At 51.5% G+C, this 16563-nt stretch overlaps 2 protein-coding genes across 2 annotated transcripts; both read left to right on the top strand.

The window, feature by feature from the left end:
* The first annotated feature begins 220 nt into the window (after positions 1-220).
* coa8 (cytochrome c oxidase assembly factor 8) lies at positions 221-1927 on the top strand. The gene is made up of 5 exons (XM_003962863.3): positions 221-486; positions 760-957; positions 1478-1541; positions 1618-1708; positions 1780-1927. Exons 1-5 carry the CDS (start codon positions 355-357, stop codon positions 1898-1900), a joined length of 606 nt encoding a protein of 201 aa, XP_003962912.2. The 5' UTR covers positions 221-354; the 3' UTR covers positions 1901-1927.
* Positions 1928-5825: 3898 nt separating this feature from the next.
* Positions 5826-15618, top strand: klc1a (kinesin light chain 1a). Its single transcript, XM_029828335.1, is given in 23 exon segments — positions 5826-5874; positions 5877-5974; positions 5976-6095; positions 6750-6968; positions 6970-6981; positions 7104-7166; positions 7168-7183; positions 8044-8272; positions 8631-8718; positions 9847-9864; positions 9866-9949; positions 10182-10355; positions 10435-10534; positions 10711-10763; positions 10984-11051; positions 11146-11254; positions 11474-11498; positions 11501-11563; positions 11566-11601; positions 11604-11629; positions 14849-14902; positions 14904-14945; positions 14947-15618. Coding segments are annotated over 23 exon segments (1788 nt in total). The 3' UTR covers positions 14989-15618.
* The last annotated feature ends 945 nt before the right edge of the window (positions 15619-16563 follow it).

Here is a 16563-nt window from a genome sequence, read left to right as displayed (position 1 = left end):
TACACACACTATAGTACAGGTGCAGGTCACAATCCGTGGGGGAATAACCTGCTTGGCAATTGCTTTTGTAGTTTATATTGTTCTGATTGAAACAACCCGTGACATTTCATACATAGTTTGAAAAGATAAATATTTTTAAAAGTATGGGTTTTTTTTAATCCCCAAACATACGGGGTAAATTCCACCACCGCCCCTCTGACTTATGCAGGCGAGCATTTGAAGCCTACACGTGGTCACGTGACCACAGGACACCGGAAAGACACCGCCGTGAGTTCTTGCAATGTAGCCCGGGCTAATTCCAGCCAGGCAATGCGGCGCAAACCTGCTTTAAAACAAGTTTAGTTCTATTTTACGATGGCCTCTACGTCCGCAGCGGTCTGTCTCAGACGGGCGCTCCTGCGCCGCTTTGCCCCGCGCCGGTTACCTGCGCTCAACCGCCCGCTGTGCAGCTCCAACCAAGAGCCACAGAAGGACACAACTGCAAAGGTTGGTGCGTCAAATCCCAATCATGTGTCATCAATTCAGCAGCACGGGGGTGATGCCCAACACATTAGTGCTCTCAATGTAAACACCACTTTAAATGCAACACTCTTCGGTGTTAAACATTAGCTGTGTGTGTATAATTTCTTCTTAATTTGTATGTTGGATCTTGTTTGCATCACTTCCACTATGCTCTCATGTAATAGGGCAATTTTAATAAGGTGCGATTCAAATGAGAGATGTTGAGCTTTCACTTCTGCTGGTTTTCTGTGCCTGCAGAGATCTGCTCTCAGACCAGGACCCAGCTCCACACACGACTGGATCGGACCCCCAAACCCTCTCTCCAACCTCAGGCCGATTGTTTATCACATCCCCGAGAATGAAACCGAGCTGGAGAAACGTCTCCGACACCTGAGGCAGGATACGGAGGACTGGAACCAGGACTTCTGGGCCAACCAGAACATCACCTTCAGCAAGGTTCACATCTTAATCATCATAAATCATGTTAAGTGTGTTAGAGCTGCTTCCTGTTTATCATTCAAACCTCGGGCCTTTGATGTTCTCTGTCAGTTAGATTTTAAATTTGTCATGAAGTAGCTAAACAATCTCCAGAAGAGCAGCAGAACCAGAGAACCTTGTGTGGAGAGTTCCATGTTTCCACCAGCAGAGGGCAGCAGCACTCCGCAAATCTGGCCAAACATGAAAAACATTTACATTTATTTTCTACATGTAAATTCAGTTTAAAACTCCTGTGTTGTAGAACGATCAGGCGAATTCACTTAAAGTGAGCTTTAAAGAATGAAATATTTTAGCATTTATATCAGTATATATGTTTTAAACCAAAGCGCTGATATTCGATACTGCTACTGTTTAAGTCCTAAAAATTACAATAACATGCAAAACCTGTATTACAAAGGCTCATCGAACATGGCTGGAAAAGCAAAAATAACCTGTTCCGTGTTTCAGACAGTTCATTCACCAAAATTGATCTCTCCAGGAAAAAGAGGCCTTCATCGTTTCCCACCTGCAGGCCAAAGGCCTGGGTTTGCGTGATGAACAGGGTGAGGGAACCTGGCCGCTCCGCACATCCCACAGTTCCTGAACCGGTTCTATAAAACCCACGTTGTGTCCCTGCAGGGCGGCGCCGGTCCCTCAACAGCAAGGAGATGGCGGCGTTTTACAAAAGCTTCCTGGACAAAAACAGAACTCGTCACGCCAACTACAACAAGTGAGTCTTCTCCCACGAGGGAAGCCTCCTCCAGCAGCACTAAGCCACCTGTGCTTCTCATTTACCTGCAGAGAATGGTACCGTCGTAACTTCAGCATCACCCTGCTGATGGCTCGGGTCGCCCTGAGCTCCCTGTGGAGGCGCGTTACCGACAGGAGCAGCAGCCGGAAGAGCGGCGCTCCTCCGGGATGAGGACCCACCTGGATGAGGAGCGATGGACCCACCTGGATGAGGAGCGATGGACCCACCTGGATGAGGAGCGATGAGGAGCGATGGACCCACCTGGATGAGGAACGATGGACCCACCTGGATGAGGAGCGATGGACCCACCTGGATGAGGAGCGATGGACCCACCTGGATGAGGCGATGGACCCCACCTGGATGAGGAGCGATGGACCCACCTGCCTTCACGTTCTCTCTGTCGTTCATGTGTTCAGAGCTTCTGGAATCTTTGATTTCAGGCCTCCGGGAAGGATTTAACCTGCTCAGCCGGGGAAAATAATCCGCCGCTTCAGGCATCTGCAAACATCTGGCTCTTAAAAAAAAAATCCTTTCAATTTATCTGTGAGGGTTTTTTAGGGTCGTGACCTTTGTCCGCGTGTGAGGCTTCGCAGAGGAACTGAACTCTTCCATCTCTGCACCGCTCTGCTAATGTTTGTCTGCTTTTTTTTTTTTTTTTAAGAGTTGAAGAATAAAGTGTGAAATCTGTGCACGTTAAACTGGGACGACATTGTGAGCGAACTCTTTTTTTTAAATGCATCATTTCCGAATGTCAGTTTCTCTACTTTTCCCTGAACTTTGCCGGGAGATGTCGTTTGTTTTTAAGGTTTCGATTAAAGCGGCGTTCAATATATTGGTGCTCTGGGGGGGTGGGGGGGGGCAAGTTCTCATTCTGAATCCAGCTGACCCAGTTGGACCTCCTCGTCAGCCTCGGGGGGGGGTCGAACCTCTGACAGCTTCGTTTCCGCCTTCACCCGGGCCGGGATGACGTCACCGCCGCGGGGGGGAGCCGGGCAGCGCCATTTCCAGCCGGGGAGCAGCGGGCTGTCATCTGCATGGCTCCCAGTTAGCCGCCCTCACGCCACTCTCACGGACCGGTTCCTGCCATGGAACCAGAGAAGAACCGGCTCTTCTGGTGCGGCTCAGACTAAAGGTTCGACGGGTAGCTGGTTAGCTATGTAGCTAGGTGGCGGTTCGTAACGACGGTTATTCCAGAGCAGCCCCGGCAAAGACTCCTGCGTGACGGCCTGAATATCTGACCCTCGCTGACGCTGTCGGTGGAAGGAAGAGTAAAAGAAGTGGTTTAAAGCTCCGACAGCCGAACGGAACCAGCCGCATATTCCGGACACACTGGCAGCGGATGTCAGCGGACGTCCTATTGAACGGTGAGGATGGCTCCGTCTAATTGCTGGGCTCATTAGCATTAGCCGGTGGACTCCTTTCCAAATGTGTCACTCCTGTTTTTCATGTGTGGTTTTGTCGAACCGGGCCCGTGTGCCGATGAGCCCCCGTCAATTCCCTCCCGGTACGAGGTGTTTAAACCTCCCAGGTGCGGGTCTGTGTTTACGATGACCGCAGGAATTAGACGCCCTAATCACATTAACTGTCACTGGGTGCTAGCCCAGTTAGCGCCCGGTGGCTGGAAATGACTGGCGAACTGGTTCTTCTGGTTAATCCGTGCGCTTGTCCGGGCGGTTCTGGATCATGTGATGCGGGTGTCATTGGTATTCACTGCGGGGCTGAGAGCCCTGAAAGCTGCCTGTCATCCTGGCACAGTGGGGCTCAGTGTGGGACCCGCAGCTGGGGGCCGAAACGATCGTTTAAGACGCGGAGAACCTGACTGGACCCCCGGGGAACGCTGCGGAACTCCCGGGAGTTAAGAGTTTACCCCGCCCTCAGGCTCCTGCCCCTCCAGGGGCAGAACCTTTCTGCCTTTATTGCTGATTATGGTCTGCTGCCCTCCCCAGGGACCTGAAGGTCTTTATTCTTATTACTCATCACTAATAACCGAGGAACCAGCAGCAGAACCGAGTCTGTGGGTGATGTCAGTCAGTCTGGATCCACATCAGCATCATACCCCCTCATCCATCAGCACCTCCCCCTCGTCTCCATCCTAACCTGGTTACGTGACGCCCCCCCCCTCCCCCAGGGCCCGCGGGCCCTCGGCTCTCCGCATCTCAAAAGTTACCGTCACAAGTCTTCTCCTTCACCTCCCTGTTGGGTTTTACTCTCCGGGCCTCCGATGCCATAAATAAAAGCTCGTTAGATGGAAAGAGGAAGGAAGAGTCGCCCCCCCCGCTCTCACTTCTCTGTTCGCGGCGCTTCAGCAGCCCGGCGGCGGCGGCGAGGGGCGTTTCCACGCTTCGAGATGTGACCCAATAACACGCGTTTGTTTCTTTCAGTATCCTGAATCAAAGTCCTGTGACGGGACGTTTCTGTCGATCGATCAGCGGTTCCACGTCCACCGAACGGGGTCTTTCTGTTGTCTTAGAAGCCCAGCAGGGGGCTTTTCCACCCCGCTGCCCCCCGCACAGCAGCTTCCTGCCCTGCTGTCAGCTGATTGGCTGGAGGCCGGTTGCTGAGTCACATGGAGCCACCAGGGTCGTCTGTGTGTGTTCAGGGTGGCCTTCGTGTGTGTGTGTGTGTGTGTGTGTGTGTGTGTGTGTGTGTGTGTGTGTGTGTGTGTGTGTGTTGTCTAAAGTACAGGACCGCTCTGTCCTCTCCATGCCTTAGCAGCATGACGGAGTTTATTGATTGGGCGTGTTTAAGTCCGGGCGCTGAAGAACCAGTAACGGTTTCATACTGGCCGTGCTGGTCCTCATAGGCTGGGCGTGGCTGGTCTCCATGGTCTCTATACTTGGGGACGTGCTGGTCCTCATACTGGGCGTGCTGGTCTCCATGGTCTCTATTACTTGGGTGTGCTGGTCTCCATGGTCCTCCATACTGTGCGTGCTGGTCTCCATGGTCTCTATACTGGGTGTGCTGGTCTCCATGGTCTTCATACTGTGCGTGCTGGTCCTCATACTGTGCGTGGCTGTCCTCCATGGTCCTCATACTGGGCGTGCTGGTCCTCATACTGGGCGTGCTGGTCTCCATGGTCCCCATACTGGCGTGCTGGTCCCCATACTGGGGCGTGCTGGTCTCCATGGTCCCCATACTGGGCGTGCTGGTCCCCATACTGGGCGTGCTGAGGGTCGGACTCAGAGGAACCAGAACTAGGTCCCAGCCGGGTCCTGATGGAGGGCGGCTGAATGTGGCTGATTCAGGGTCGTTACCATCTCACGGTTCGGCGCCCGTTTCAGCTTCCTCGCCACGTTCAGCGTCTGGCATCAGCTTTAAACTGCACGCCGCTTCAACTCTCCTTCATCTTCATCGTCCTCATCCTCATCTTCATCCTCATCCTCAGCAGCCTTTAGTCGTGGGTTCAAGGCTGCACTTGTTCATGTGATGAGAGTTCTAGCTGCACCAAGACCAGGTTACATTTAATATGTTTTATCTCACACACACACACACACACACACACACACACACACACACACACACACACACGCACACACAGGTGTTGCAGGTGATTTGTTCAATTCCTCAAATCCACTTTAGTCAGAACATTCAGGCCGACAAACGGATCTGACCTTTAGTTAATGCCATGGTTCCCTCCCCCTCCCTCCCCCCTCTCTCCCCTCCCCCTCCCTCCCTCCATCCCCCCCTCTATCTCTCCCTCTCTCCCCCTCCCCCTCTCTCTTCCCTCTCTCTTCGCCTCTTCATCCCCTCCTCCCCTCCCTCTCTCCCCTCCCCCCTCCCTCTCCCTCCCCTCCCCCCCTCTCTCCCCCTCCCCCCTCTCCCCCCCAGTATTGATCGTGGAGGCGCTGACTCTCGTCCATTAAAAGACAGTTTAGTAGTGTCATGAGAGAAGGTCAGGAGGAGCTTTTTTTGTTGCATTACTTGTGTTTTTCTGTGAGTTAGAAAAACCACCAGACCAGTGGAATAAAGTCAGAATTCTGTGAAAAATAAGGAGAAAATTACATTTCTGCTGTTCTTCTGCCGGAGCCGAGGCTTCCCTGGTGTAGTTACATCTCCACGCCTCCTCCTCCTCCCCCTCTGCAGGTGAACGCGCAGCATGCACGAGGACATGTCCGCTATGGGTTGGTGTGTGGAAGAGCAGGAGGATCTCGGGAGAAGCTGTCCCAGGACGAGATCATCTCCCAGACCAAGCAGGTGATCCAGGGGCTGGAGGCCCTGAAGCAGGAGCACCACTCCATCATGGAGGGGCCTGCTGGGCACGCTGCGATGCCTGAAGCAGGACGAGGAGGGCGTGCTGGTGGAGGAGAAGTCGCACATGATCCGCAAGTCCCTGGAGATGTTGGAGCTGGGGCTGAGCGAGGCGCAGGTAGGCTCTGTTTACATGATGCAACGGGCCCGTGAACGCTTCCATATGTTTCAGGCCTATTTCTGACCCGCTGTCTTGTAATTAGCGTCTGCTCTGAGCAGGAGAGCCGTCGTCAGGCTCTAATGGCTCCGTCGGGGCTGGAAAATAGAATAAACGCCGGCTTCATGGCAACAAACGCTTGAAACTATAGGTTGAGTTCAAGACCAGAATTCGTCTGTTCGTGTGTGTTTTTTGTAAAGAATTCCTTCTTTTTACAGATGGAAATGGGTCTAATCCCTGAAGCTGGCACAAAGGCCTTTTAAGGGCCTATTTTTTTAGCCAGTTGCATCTTTATTGTTGTCATATTGTTGAGTTCTCCTGGAGGATTTAGCCTCTCATCCCCATCTCCCAGCATGCTTTGTGCCTCATTCAGAATTAATGACACCCTCCTCTTAGTGAGCAGCTCACGAACTCAGATCTTTCTGCATAGTTTGCTGCCCTAAAACCTCCTGATGGTTCTGAAGCTCATCTGCGCCGTCTGATTTAACACTTGTGAAGTTCTGGAGTCTGTTGTACACAAGCGTCATGGTGAAATGTAGATGTTGGCATCAGAATTGCCGTGTTTCCCGTTTTATCCCACCCAGGCTCAGTCACGCCCTGCCTCTCGTTGCCCAGGTGATGATGGCTCTGTCCAGCCACCTGAGCTCGGTGGAGTCCGAGAAGCAGAAGCTCCGTGCTCAGGTGCGCCGGCTGTGCCAGGAGAACCAGTGGCTGCGGGACGAGCTGGCCGGGACGCAGCAGAAGCTGCAGAAGAGCGAGCAGAGCGTGGCCCAGCTGGAGGAGGAGAAGAAGCACCTGGAGTTCATGAACCAGCTGAAGAAGTACGACGAGGAACCTGTCTCCATCGGTGAGCTCTGCACTCATCACGAGTCCAGTTAATCACCAGTGGAAGCGATTGTGGCGTCAGCCGTGTGAAGCACAGAGCTGGTTCCTTTCTGAAGCTCTTTCTCTCCCGCCTCTTCCTCTCAGGAGGAGAAAGATTCCGACACCAGCAAAGAGACTCTGGATGATCTTTTCCCAGACGACCAGGAACGATCAGGCCCCAGGCAGTGAGTCGCTCATCTTCCTGCTCCCATCGGAGCCTTTTCAGCCGCTCCAAAAATGAAAGTAGCTCTTGTCCTCGTGACCTGCGCTCTGGAAATAAACGTTCCCTGAAACAAACCCAGGACAGACTTCTGAAATAATAGTGAGGGTGATTCGCGTTCACAGCTTAAACCCAAGACCTCAATAAAAGAGGAGGGAGGTCAGATAGGAGAGGTTCACTTCCTTTAGTGTTTGCTGAAGGAACGACCCACGTTTGAGCAGGACTCTTCAGCATGTTTGAAGAATATTCAGCCTTTGGGAATGGACGTCAGGGTTGAAGCAGGAGCTCTCATTCAGATTCCGTTTGGCTCCCGCTGCAGTTTCTCAGCCAGTTTAAACTGGTCCGGCAGCCTGCAGACGAGTGTCTGCGCCCCAACGAGCTCTGCAGCCTCAGTGGCCGTTAATCTGGGCGCCTTTGATGGCGGTGAATGATGAAGAGGCTCCCGGTGCTGCTCTAACAGAGCCTTCTGACCCAGACTGGTCTGGGTTCTGACAGACTGCTGAGACTGCAGCGTTCGGAAGGAAGGAGCTGCAGAATCAGAATCCTTAAGCAGTGTTTCAGGCGTCTGAGAGCCTCTGCTCCGTTGCCATGACGTGACTTCTGACTCAAGGGCAGGATCCCGGTTGTCCTAAGAGAACGATGAGCCTTCCTCCATCCCAGCCCAGACCTTCATCAATCACATCACACATCTGCACACCACACACACATATTTCTACCGCTCGCTACGTTTAGTTTAGTTTGAGTTGTTCTTCCCTGAAGGAGGCAGCTTTCCCCCAGTAACTATCACCGATCACTTGAACCCTTCTTCTGTCCCGTGGTGTCCAGTCCAGCCCAGCCATGGCAGCGCCGCGGTGGCTGCTGCCCAGCAGGGAGGCTACGAGATCCCGGCCCGTCTGAGGACCCTCCACAACCTGGTGATCCAGTACGCCTCCCAGGGGAGGTACGAGGTGGCTGTGCCCCTCTGCAAGCAGGCCCTGGAGGACCTGGAGAAGACCTCTGGACATGACCACCCAGATGTGGCCACCATGCTTAATATCCTCGCCCTTGTTTACAGGTGAGTCTGTCCAAAGAGGCTCTGCTGTGTCCGTGTTCCTGCAGAATGGGCTGATTTTAGCGTTGGGCGTCGAACCCGACTCAGTTATTCTACATGTAACGATGTAAATCAAGAGTTCAGCATCGCTGACTCCTCATCCTGTAAATGGCTTTAAAATGCTGGACATTCAAACTATTTGGGGATTTCAGAACAAGAGCATCTCATTCCTGAAAAGAATGTTTTAAGCCAGAGTCCTTGACGAGCCATAAAGGCGCCGTTGACGCCACAGAAACACGTGTGAAATCTCTCACAGCTGACTTGATTTACTCACCCTGACGGTTCTGCTGGGATTGAACGTTTTCCTCCGTGTGTCCGTCAGGGATCAGAACAAATACAAGGAAGCGGCTAACCTGCTGAACGACGCTCTGGCCATCAGGGAGAAGACTCTGGGACGAGACCATCCAGCTGTGAGTGCTTCTCCATCAGTGCTCTCACACCTGTTAGGGTTAGGTTAGCTCCGCCCACTGCGCTGGGAGATCAGAACCAGGCGGAGGAACACCCGGCAATAGAAACAGCTTCTAAAAACAAACAATCGGGGTTGAGTTTCACCCATTTGTCATCATTAAAGACCCCTTAAATGTCCCATTTATTCAGTTTTTGGTGATTAAGAGGAGTTTGTGGTGGGTGATTTGGTGCTAAAGACGCCCGTAAACCTCCTGGGACAGAGTTTGCTGTCTGATATTTGTGTGGGACGTCCAAGATTTTGTCCCCAATGGTCTGGGGGAACAGGAAAGTCACAGAAGGAGTCAGGCCTGTTCTGTGGCTCCAAGCAGGGGGACTAACTGTGTTGATGACCGTTTCAGCGTCCCTGGACCTCCTTCACTTCATCACTGAGGTTAGGCCTCCTTCCATCCTCTCTATCTGCTCCATGATCCAGCAGGCCCTGACGTTTCTGTCCCACGAGCATCCGCTCTGTTTGTCCTGATTCTCACTGATTTTTGCCATCAGTAAATCGTAGTCTTGGCAACAAACTAGTGCGGTGGCACTGATGGAGCATCTCGCAAACATCTCCTCTCCACCTGTTGTAGACTCTGTCTTAATCACTCTGGACCTCCTTGTCCACAGACTTTTGGCTGTGTTTATTATGCTGATTTACCTCACACAGCAGGTCGAACACAGAAATCCGCTTTGTGAATCACTAGAGGTTTTGGGTCAATTATGGGTCTGAACCGAGGAAGACTGGGGAGCCTGGACGTTGTTAAGAGTTCCTAGTGTGATTCTTTTATTAATCAGACATCATAGGCCAGAGATGAACACCATCAAGATCAAGTTTTATCCAATCATTTTGAGCTGGAAGTTTGTAATGGACTTCCTGTTCTCTCTTCTCCCTAATCAGAGATGAGATGTGACCTCCAGGTTCTTTCGTTCCTCCCGTCTACATTTTGTGGACCGGCGTTGAGTTGACTTTAAATGACGGCTCGTTGAAATCACTTCCTGTCCCCCGCGTGTCCCTCCTGATGGATGAGTGGGAGACGCACCCACACACCTGATGGTCTGATGGTCAGCTGGTGAAATGTTGCTTGTGCTCCTGTCAGGTTGCCGCCACCCTCAACTAACCTGGCGGTCCTGTACGGGAAGAGAGGCAAGTACAAGGAGGCGGAGCCTCTGTGCAAGAGAGCCCTGGAGATCAGAGAGAAGGTGGGTCCAGACACAGAACACACCCCCTCCCTGAGCTTTCCTGCAGAATGTTCACGTTCATTCTCTTTTCTTTAACTCTTTATTTTGATAATAGCAACGTTCTGACCCTTTTGAAGATTGATGTTGCTCTTGATGGCTCTGACCTAATCAGAACCCTGATCAGCTGGAGCTGCGTCTGTCTGGTTAAGTGCTGACCCCCACTGCTGTTGTGATACCCCCCCCCCCGGTGCAGGTGTTGGGGAAGGACCACCCAGATGTGGCCAAGCAGCTGAACAACCTGGCTCTCCTGTGCCAGAACCAGGGCAAGTACGAGGAGGTGGAGTACTACTACATGAGGGCGCTGGAGATTTACCAGACCAAACTGGGCCCCGACGACCCCAACGTGGCCAAGACCAAGAACAACCTGGTGGGGGTGCAGCAGATGTTGGCCCCTAATGACACACTAATGAGTCGGATTTCCCTGACGACTGCTTTGCTGTTTTCAGGCATCTTGTTACCTGAAACAGAGCAAGTTCAAGCAGGCCGAGACGCTGTACAAGGAGATCCTGACGCGGGCTCACGAGAGGGAGTTTGGCTCCGTTGACGGTACGACAAAACCCACATTTGTGTCCCGTGAATCTGGTCCAGACACCAGTCGAAGGCCTGAACCTGCTGTTGTCTGGCCGTGAAGGTCAGGACGAGGCAGCGGGAGGCTTTTGAACTGACCTCTCGGCTGCTCGTTTGTCTGATTCTCTTCCGGTTTTCGATGCGTTTCCCTGCAGACGAGAACAAACCGATATGGATGCACGCCGAAGAGCGAGAGGAACAAAGCAAGGTGAGCGGCCCGATGGCGTTTAATGGCTTCAGCACGTGCCCGTGGCTGGGATACATGTGGGGTTAGCGGGTTGAGCCTGAGTGGTTGCCACGGCGACGGCGCCGTCGCCCACGTTTTGGCTGAAAGAGGGTTAATTTCTGGGAAAGTTTGTTTGTTTAGCTGGTTTGGCTCCTCCGGCTCCTCCGGCCGCTTTAGTGAGCTGGTGGTTTTTGTCTTCCAGGGGAAGCAGAAGGACGGGTCCCCGTTCGGAGAGTACGGCGGCTGGTACAAGGCTTGTAAAGTGGACAGGTCTGTGGATCCTCCGGGAATCGCACTTGTTTCACGGGTCGCCTCGCGGCCACACCCCGGTGTTGGGATGACATCATCCTCCTTGTCTCCGCAGCCCCACGGTGACCACCACCCTGAAGAACCTGGGCGCCCTCTACAGGCGGCAGGGAAAGTTCGAGGCGGCGGACACTCTGGAGGAAGCCGCCATGAGGTCCAGAAAGCAGGTGTGGTTTCAGGGTGAAAGCTGTGAACTGGGGCGTTTAGAGACGGGATCGCAGACATAAACAACCCCCCCCCCCCGGGCGGCTTTCCTCTCCTGAATAATTAACTCCCCAGACAGTCGGCTCTGAGGTGGAACCACCTCCCTGTTCAGCTCTGATCTCCTCTGCTTTTTTACGCTGGAATCCTGGTTTATTACAGACTCGCCTGTTTCCGTGTCTCAGGGTCTGGACACTGTCCACAAGCAACGCTGGCGGAGGTCCTGAGCGAGCCGGAGGCCCGCGAGAAGCAGCGCCGCCGGAGTTTGACCTCCGACACGTGAAGTACGAGAGCGGGCCGGACGGTGGCGAGGAAGGAGTATGAGCGTGGAGTGGAACGGGGTAAGTACAGTACAAAGCCTGGACTCTTACCGGTCCTCACAACTCCTGTAATACACTCCTCATCAGATTAAACCAGCGTTGTGTTTGTTCCTCATTTGGCTTTAGCTTTCCTGCTTTCCTTCTTCCGAGCTTTAACCAAACTAACTGAGTCTAAACTGCTCGTCGCAGCACCCCCCCCCCCCCTCCTTTTTGCTGCAGAGCCGCGTTTAACTGAGCTTCACAGCATCTGCAGTAAAACAACAAGCAGGGACGTCGTCTCACGTAGCACAGTAGCCATAGCGCCCCAACCACCAATCAGCAGCCTCCTTTTCCTGGGTTTGTGGGGACTGGAGCTGTGGCCTGAAACACACACACACACACACACACACACACCATCCCTGATGCATCAGGACTGAACCACACCTGCAGATGTTTTCACTCACACCTCTCCTCACTGCAGCGGCACCACGGGGGTAAAACACAACTAGAACCTCTCATGCTGACTCATCAGGGGCTCTGTACTGTACTGGACTGTGTGTGGTGTGCGAGCGTGTGAGTGTGTGTGTGTGGTGTTGTGTGTGTTTGTTGCTTTCCTTTTCATTTGTTTCTGCTCCTGCGTGCATGAGCAGCCAGAGAGGAACATTTAGGTGAACTCCAAACTGCAGGATGTTTTGAATTGTTCCCGTCACTCGTGCACTGAAGTCACTCGTGCCCGTGCACTTGTGCACAGCTCTGCCCAGAAGCATCACCCAGCATCCTGAACTAGTTCCAGACGTTTCTCCCGTCTGGCTGCTCTCATGTCTCCCTTCACTGTTTCTGTCTTCTAACAACGTTCCACCTGTTCTGCTCCTGCAGCTCTTCTGTGCACGTTTCCTCACGCACAGCAGCGCGCTGTCACTTAATATCGCCACCTGGTGGCCGAGTCTGAGAACGACAGCAGCACTTCTCATTTAGAATTTTTACATTTATATTTTTAAATTAAATTCTGCAGAGTTAGATGATGATTTTATTACCTTTAATATCACATCTGAAAGGGCATAAAAAACATCTGCATAATCTCAGCTCCTTCCTGTCCATCTTGTTTTTTTTACTTTATCCAATTTTTAAATCCCTGCGGGTAAAAAAAAACAAAACCTGTGGAAATATCAGGCGAAGATTAGATTTGCTTATCAGAAGCAGGAGAAGGTTAAAGTGGATGTTTTGTTTGTTTGTTTGCAACATTTTAAAAGGTTAATATGAGTGACAGTGCTGAGATGTGTTGTGTGGAAGTGTCGTTTGATAACCGTTCACCTTCCGTTCGGTCTCTGTGCTAATTGAATGTAAATTAAACCTCTTCTCATCTTTCTCTTTTTCCCTGCTTGTGTTTCCTTCTCTTCTCCTGCTGCTGTCAGACATAAACTCCAGATGCCTTTAACGGTTCTATCTAAAGACTTGTCTTCTGCATGACGGACGCCTCTCCTCAGCTCCGCCCCCTCTCTTCCTCCTCTTCCTCCTCTTCCTCCACCACCTCAGGCCTCTGGCTGAAATCTCCAGAATTATAACCAGAGTGTAGAAATGACGCTCCTGCTTCTGCTTCCCCGACTGTATCGGCGCCGGAGCCGGCCGGGACGCTGCGTTACCTGTCTCTGCTTTCCTTCTTCTCTAACACCACTCACTGCTTTTACTTCTTCTGTCTCCTAACTAGAGTCTTCATTCACTAAACTAGAGAAATTCTGCTTCCTGCCATCTTCTCTAACCGAGTCTCGTCTGTTTTGCTAACTGCTCTGTTAGCCTTTAGCTCTGACGGTGGCTTTTCCACTGGTTCTAGTTTATCTGGGTGTAGGTGGTCGTGGGGAAAACCTGTAACAACAACTGTAAATAAAGCATACGTTAGCATTAGCATACATACGGTAGTTGAGGAATCTTGCTGTGCGTTGCATATTTAAGATGACGGTGTGTATTGTAGAGGTGTTCGTCACGTGTCCTGTCCTGTTTGTGCATCTTACAGTTTGTCTTTCTTAACTTCTAATAAAACTGAAGTCTGTGCTCACCTGAAGCCGCCGCCTCGCCTGTCGTCTTTTCCTCTCACTGTTCACTGGACCTTGATTCCGTCAACAAAAGCTTTTAATAGCGTGAGTGAAGGAGTCTCACCCAGGTCGTCACCTTTACCTGCCTAAAGGTGACGACCTGGGAGAGAAACCAGGTCGAACGTGGCCCCTGATGCTGAAGGAGCCCCATCGTCCAGACCAAAGGGTGTCAACTCAAGTACCCAGGTAGCCAAAAATTCAGAACTGGGCCAAAGTCCGGTCAGTGACATTTATTGAAAAAACTCTCCTCCAGCTACAGCACAGAACCTTTTGATATGGACCCAAACTAGTTTTGCTCAACAACTGAACATGGAACACAGAGCTTAACACAATACAATATATAAGTTATTATTGCACACATGCAAGATCGAAATTCAAATTGAAAAACACATCACTCTGGCAGGCAGTCTTCTCTTTAAATTTCAACAGTAATCTTTTGCCATTGTAAGTTAATCTAATGTAAATGTGAGGCCTTTTCATCTCTTCTTTCTACTTTCTGGCACCTTTGAGTCATTTCCAGGTGCTTGTGCTTGTCTGGGTGTTGCGTTTTATAGCGTCATCTGTTGTTGGTTCTCTGAGTCACTATGACTACTCTCCTCTTGTCCTGGGTGGTTAGCAAGCCACAAATTGGGTGCATTACCGCCACCACTTCTGTGGATTGTGGATTTTCACACCAAAACACCAGCATAGCATTCTTGTATTTGTAGTATTAGCACATGCGTCTTTAATACCGGCGGGGCCAGCTCCAATAGTCAATTGGTACGGCTTCACGGGGCCGAAATATATTACATTGCGGGCCAAATTTGGCCCACGGGGCCAGAGTTTGACACCTATGGTCCAGACTAACAGCACCGCTTCTGTCTGCCCACCTGTGCAGCACACCTGAATCACACACTGCTGCCAAACTGGTTTTATCCCAGTTAGTCGTGTGCACGTCTGCTCCTCACAGCAGCGGAAGTTCATGTGGAAATATGACTTTGTGGTTTCACTCATGTGTGACCAGATTATCTCCTGGAATCTTTCTAGTTTTATAATAGTATAGTGAGTTTGCAGTCAGCCAAAAGACTAAAATATTTCATTGAACTGAAATTCCTTTGCTACCAATTGGGAGCAGATGGACCTTGAGGTCCGGTTGAGGTGTTTGTGTGAGTGTAACGGTGCCGTTTCCCCTCAGGACGGCTCCGGCTCTCTGAAGAGGAGCGGATCCTTCAGTAAACTCCGAGCGTCCAGTCCGCCGCAGCAGCGAGGAACTGGTCCGAAAAGCTGAAGGGCGGCGGCTCGACTCGGGACGGCGAGCCCAAAAAACCTCGGTAACTATCGCTGCAGACGCTTCCTGTGACTTAGCGCCGGTGGAGGCCGGCGGGGACGGGCCGGACCCCCGCCAGCTGGGTGACGGGTACTAACCAAACCATGAAGGAGGGATGGTTCTGGTTCTGGTTCTGGGTTCCTGGGGTGCAACGCTCTGAGCTGCCTTTGCACATGTGATGCGCTTTCTGCTGCGTCGGTTCTCCTCTCTGCTCCCAGACCGCCGCTGTTTGTGAGGAAATACTTCAGATTTCATTTCAGTTTCAGAAAAAAACGACCTTCGTTTAAGGTTTAAAAGGAAAACGGAGGATAAATCGGTCAAATGTGGGGAAAACGTGGAAACTTGGCTCCAGATCTGCTTGCATGTCATTTTTTGTTTTTTTAATTTCTTTTAAGTTTTTATTGTGCTTTAAACTTTTTAAGCGACCACGACCACCAAGGACACGACGTGGAGCGAGCGGCTCACGTCACGTGACGCTCGATGACGTAATCCGCTCACGTCTGCTGCACTTTCAACGCCCGACGGGCTGTTTGTTTCCCGGGAAAAGACTTTATTTCCTGACGAGCGCGTCTGCACGGCTTTCTGTTTCTGAAGGTGTTGAACTTGTATTTATGAATAAATATTTAATTTCCTGTGAATGTCTTCTTGCATGGCTCATGTGTGTGTGTGTGTGTGTGTGTGCTCACTGGTTCCCGTTTCCTCCCTGTGCTGCTCGCTGTGGCGCCACCTGATGATGTCATCGTCATCACAGACCTCCTCATTAAACCACTGCAGAAATTTTAATGACATTCCACAAGATGACAAATGTTTCTTTCTTCATAAATGACTACCAGTCAATCTGTTTGTGCTGTTAGCGTTAGCATTGGTAAAAGCTTAACTGATGCCACACTGACAAGAATAAAGACGGTACCAAAGTTTGGTGGAAAGCTCATTTTTACCTGAAGGGGGAGGAGCTTATGAGCTCCCTGCAGCCAGCCAGCAGAGGGCGAACGGGATGTTTTTTATTTCTCTTTGGGTCAGAGCTGGTTTGGGGGTTTCTTGCTAGCATGGACGAGCTTCTGCGGCGCTGCCTGATGGTTGCATGAACTGACTTTCTGGTTTGACACCATTCACCTTCCACCCGCTAACGATGATGTTTATTGAAGGAAGAATTAAAGGTTTGTGACTCTGACAGGTGAGTCGGGTTCTTTCCGGACCTTTGGGGTCAAAAGGGAAAATGCGCAACGATGAGGAGAAATGTCGTGACGCAAAACCTGTGTGAAAGTATCACTGATGTCTTTAAACCAACCCGACATTCTCCCCCTGAGCTAAAAGCCTCAGCCTGACTCTCTCCTCACCTCTGACCCCCCTCACCCGCCTCCTCCCTGCATGTCGTGGCTCGGGGTGCAGCATGAAGCGGGCCAGCTCTCTCGGGGTTCTTAACGTGGTGACCAGGCAGCAGCCGACCGCTACCAAGTAAGGAGATCCAGCTTCTAGGCCCAAAAATGTCCCGATCGGCAGAAATTCATTTATTTGGTCCATTTGTTCCGTCGTTGCTCTGAAATGACCCAAACTCACATTATGATGGTTTTTTTTTTAAGAGT

This window comes from Takifugu rubripes, chromosome 2 (genome assembly GCF_901000725.2).
Source record: "Takifugu rubripes chromosome 2, fTakRub1.2, whole genome shotgun sequence".
Classification (NCBI taxonomy): Eukaryota; Metazoa; Chordata; class Actinopteri; order Tetraodontiformes; family Tetraodontidae; genus Takifugu; species Takifugu rubripes.
This window is presented reverse-complemented; position numbering and strand designations above follow the sequence as displayed.

Bases quoted from the DNA above. Each gene is read 5' to 3' on its own strand.
- coa8 (XM_003962863.3), top strand. From the start codon at position 355: ATGGCCTCTACGTCCGCAGCGGTCTGTCTCAGACGGGCGCTCCTGCGC. The intron at 958-1,477 runs GTTCACATCTTA...TGATCTCTCCAG, and splicing joins AGAACATCACCTTCAGCAAG to GAAAAAGAGGCCTTCATCGT. The intron at 1,709-1,779 runs GTGAGTCTTCTC...ATTTACCTGCAG, and splicing joins CGTCACGCCAACTACAACAA to AGAATGGTACCGTCGTAACT.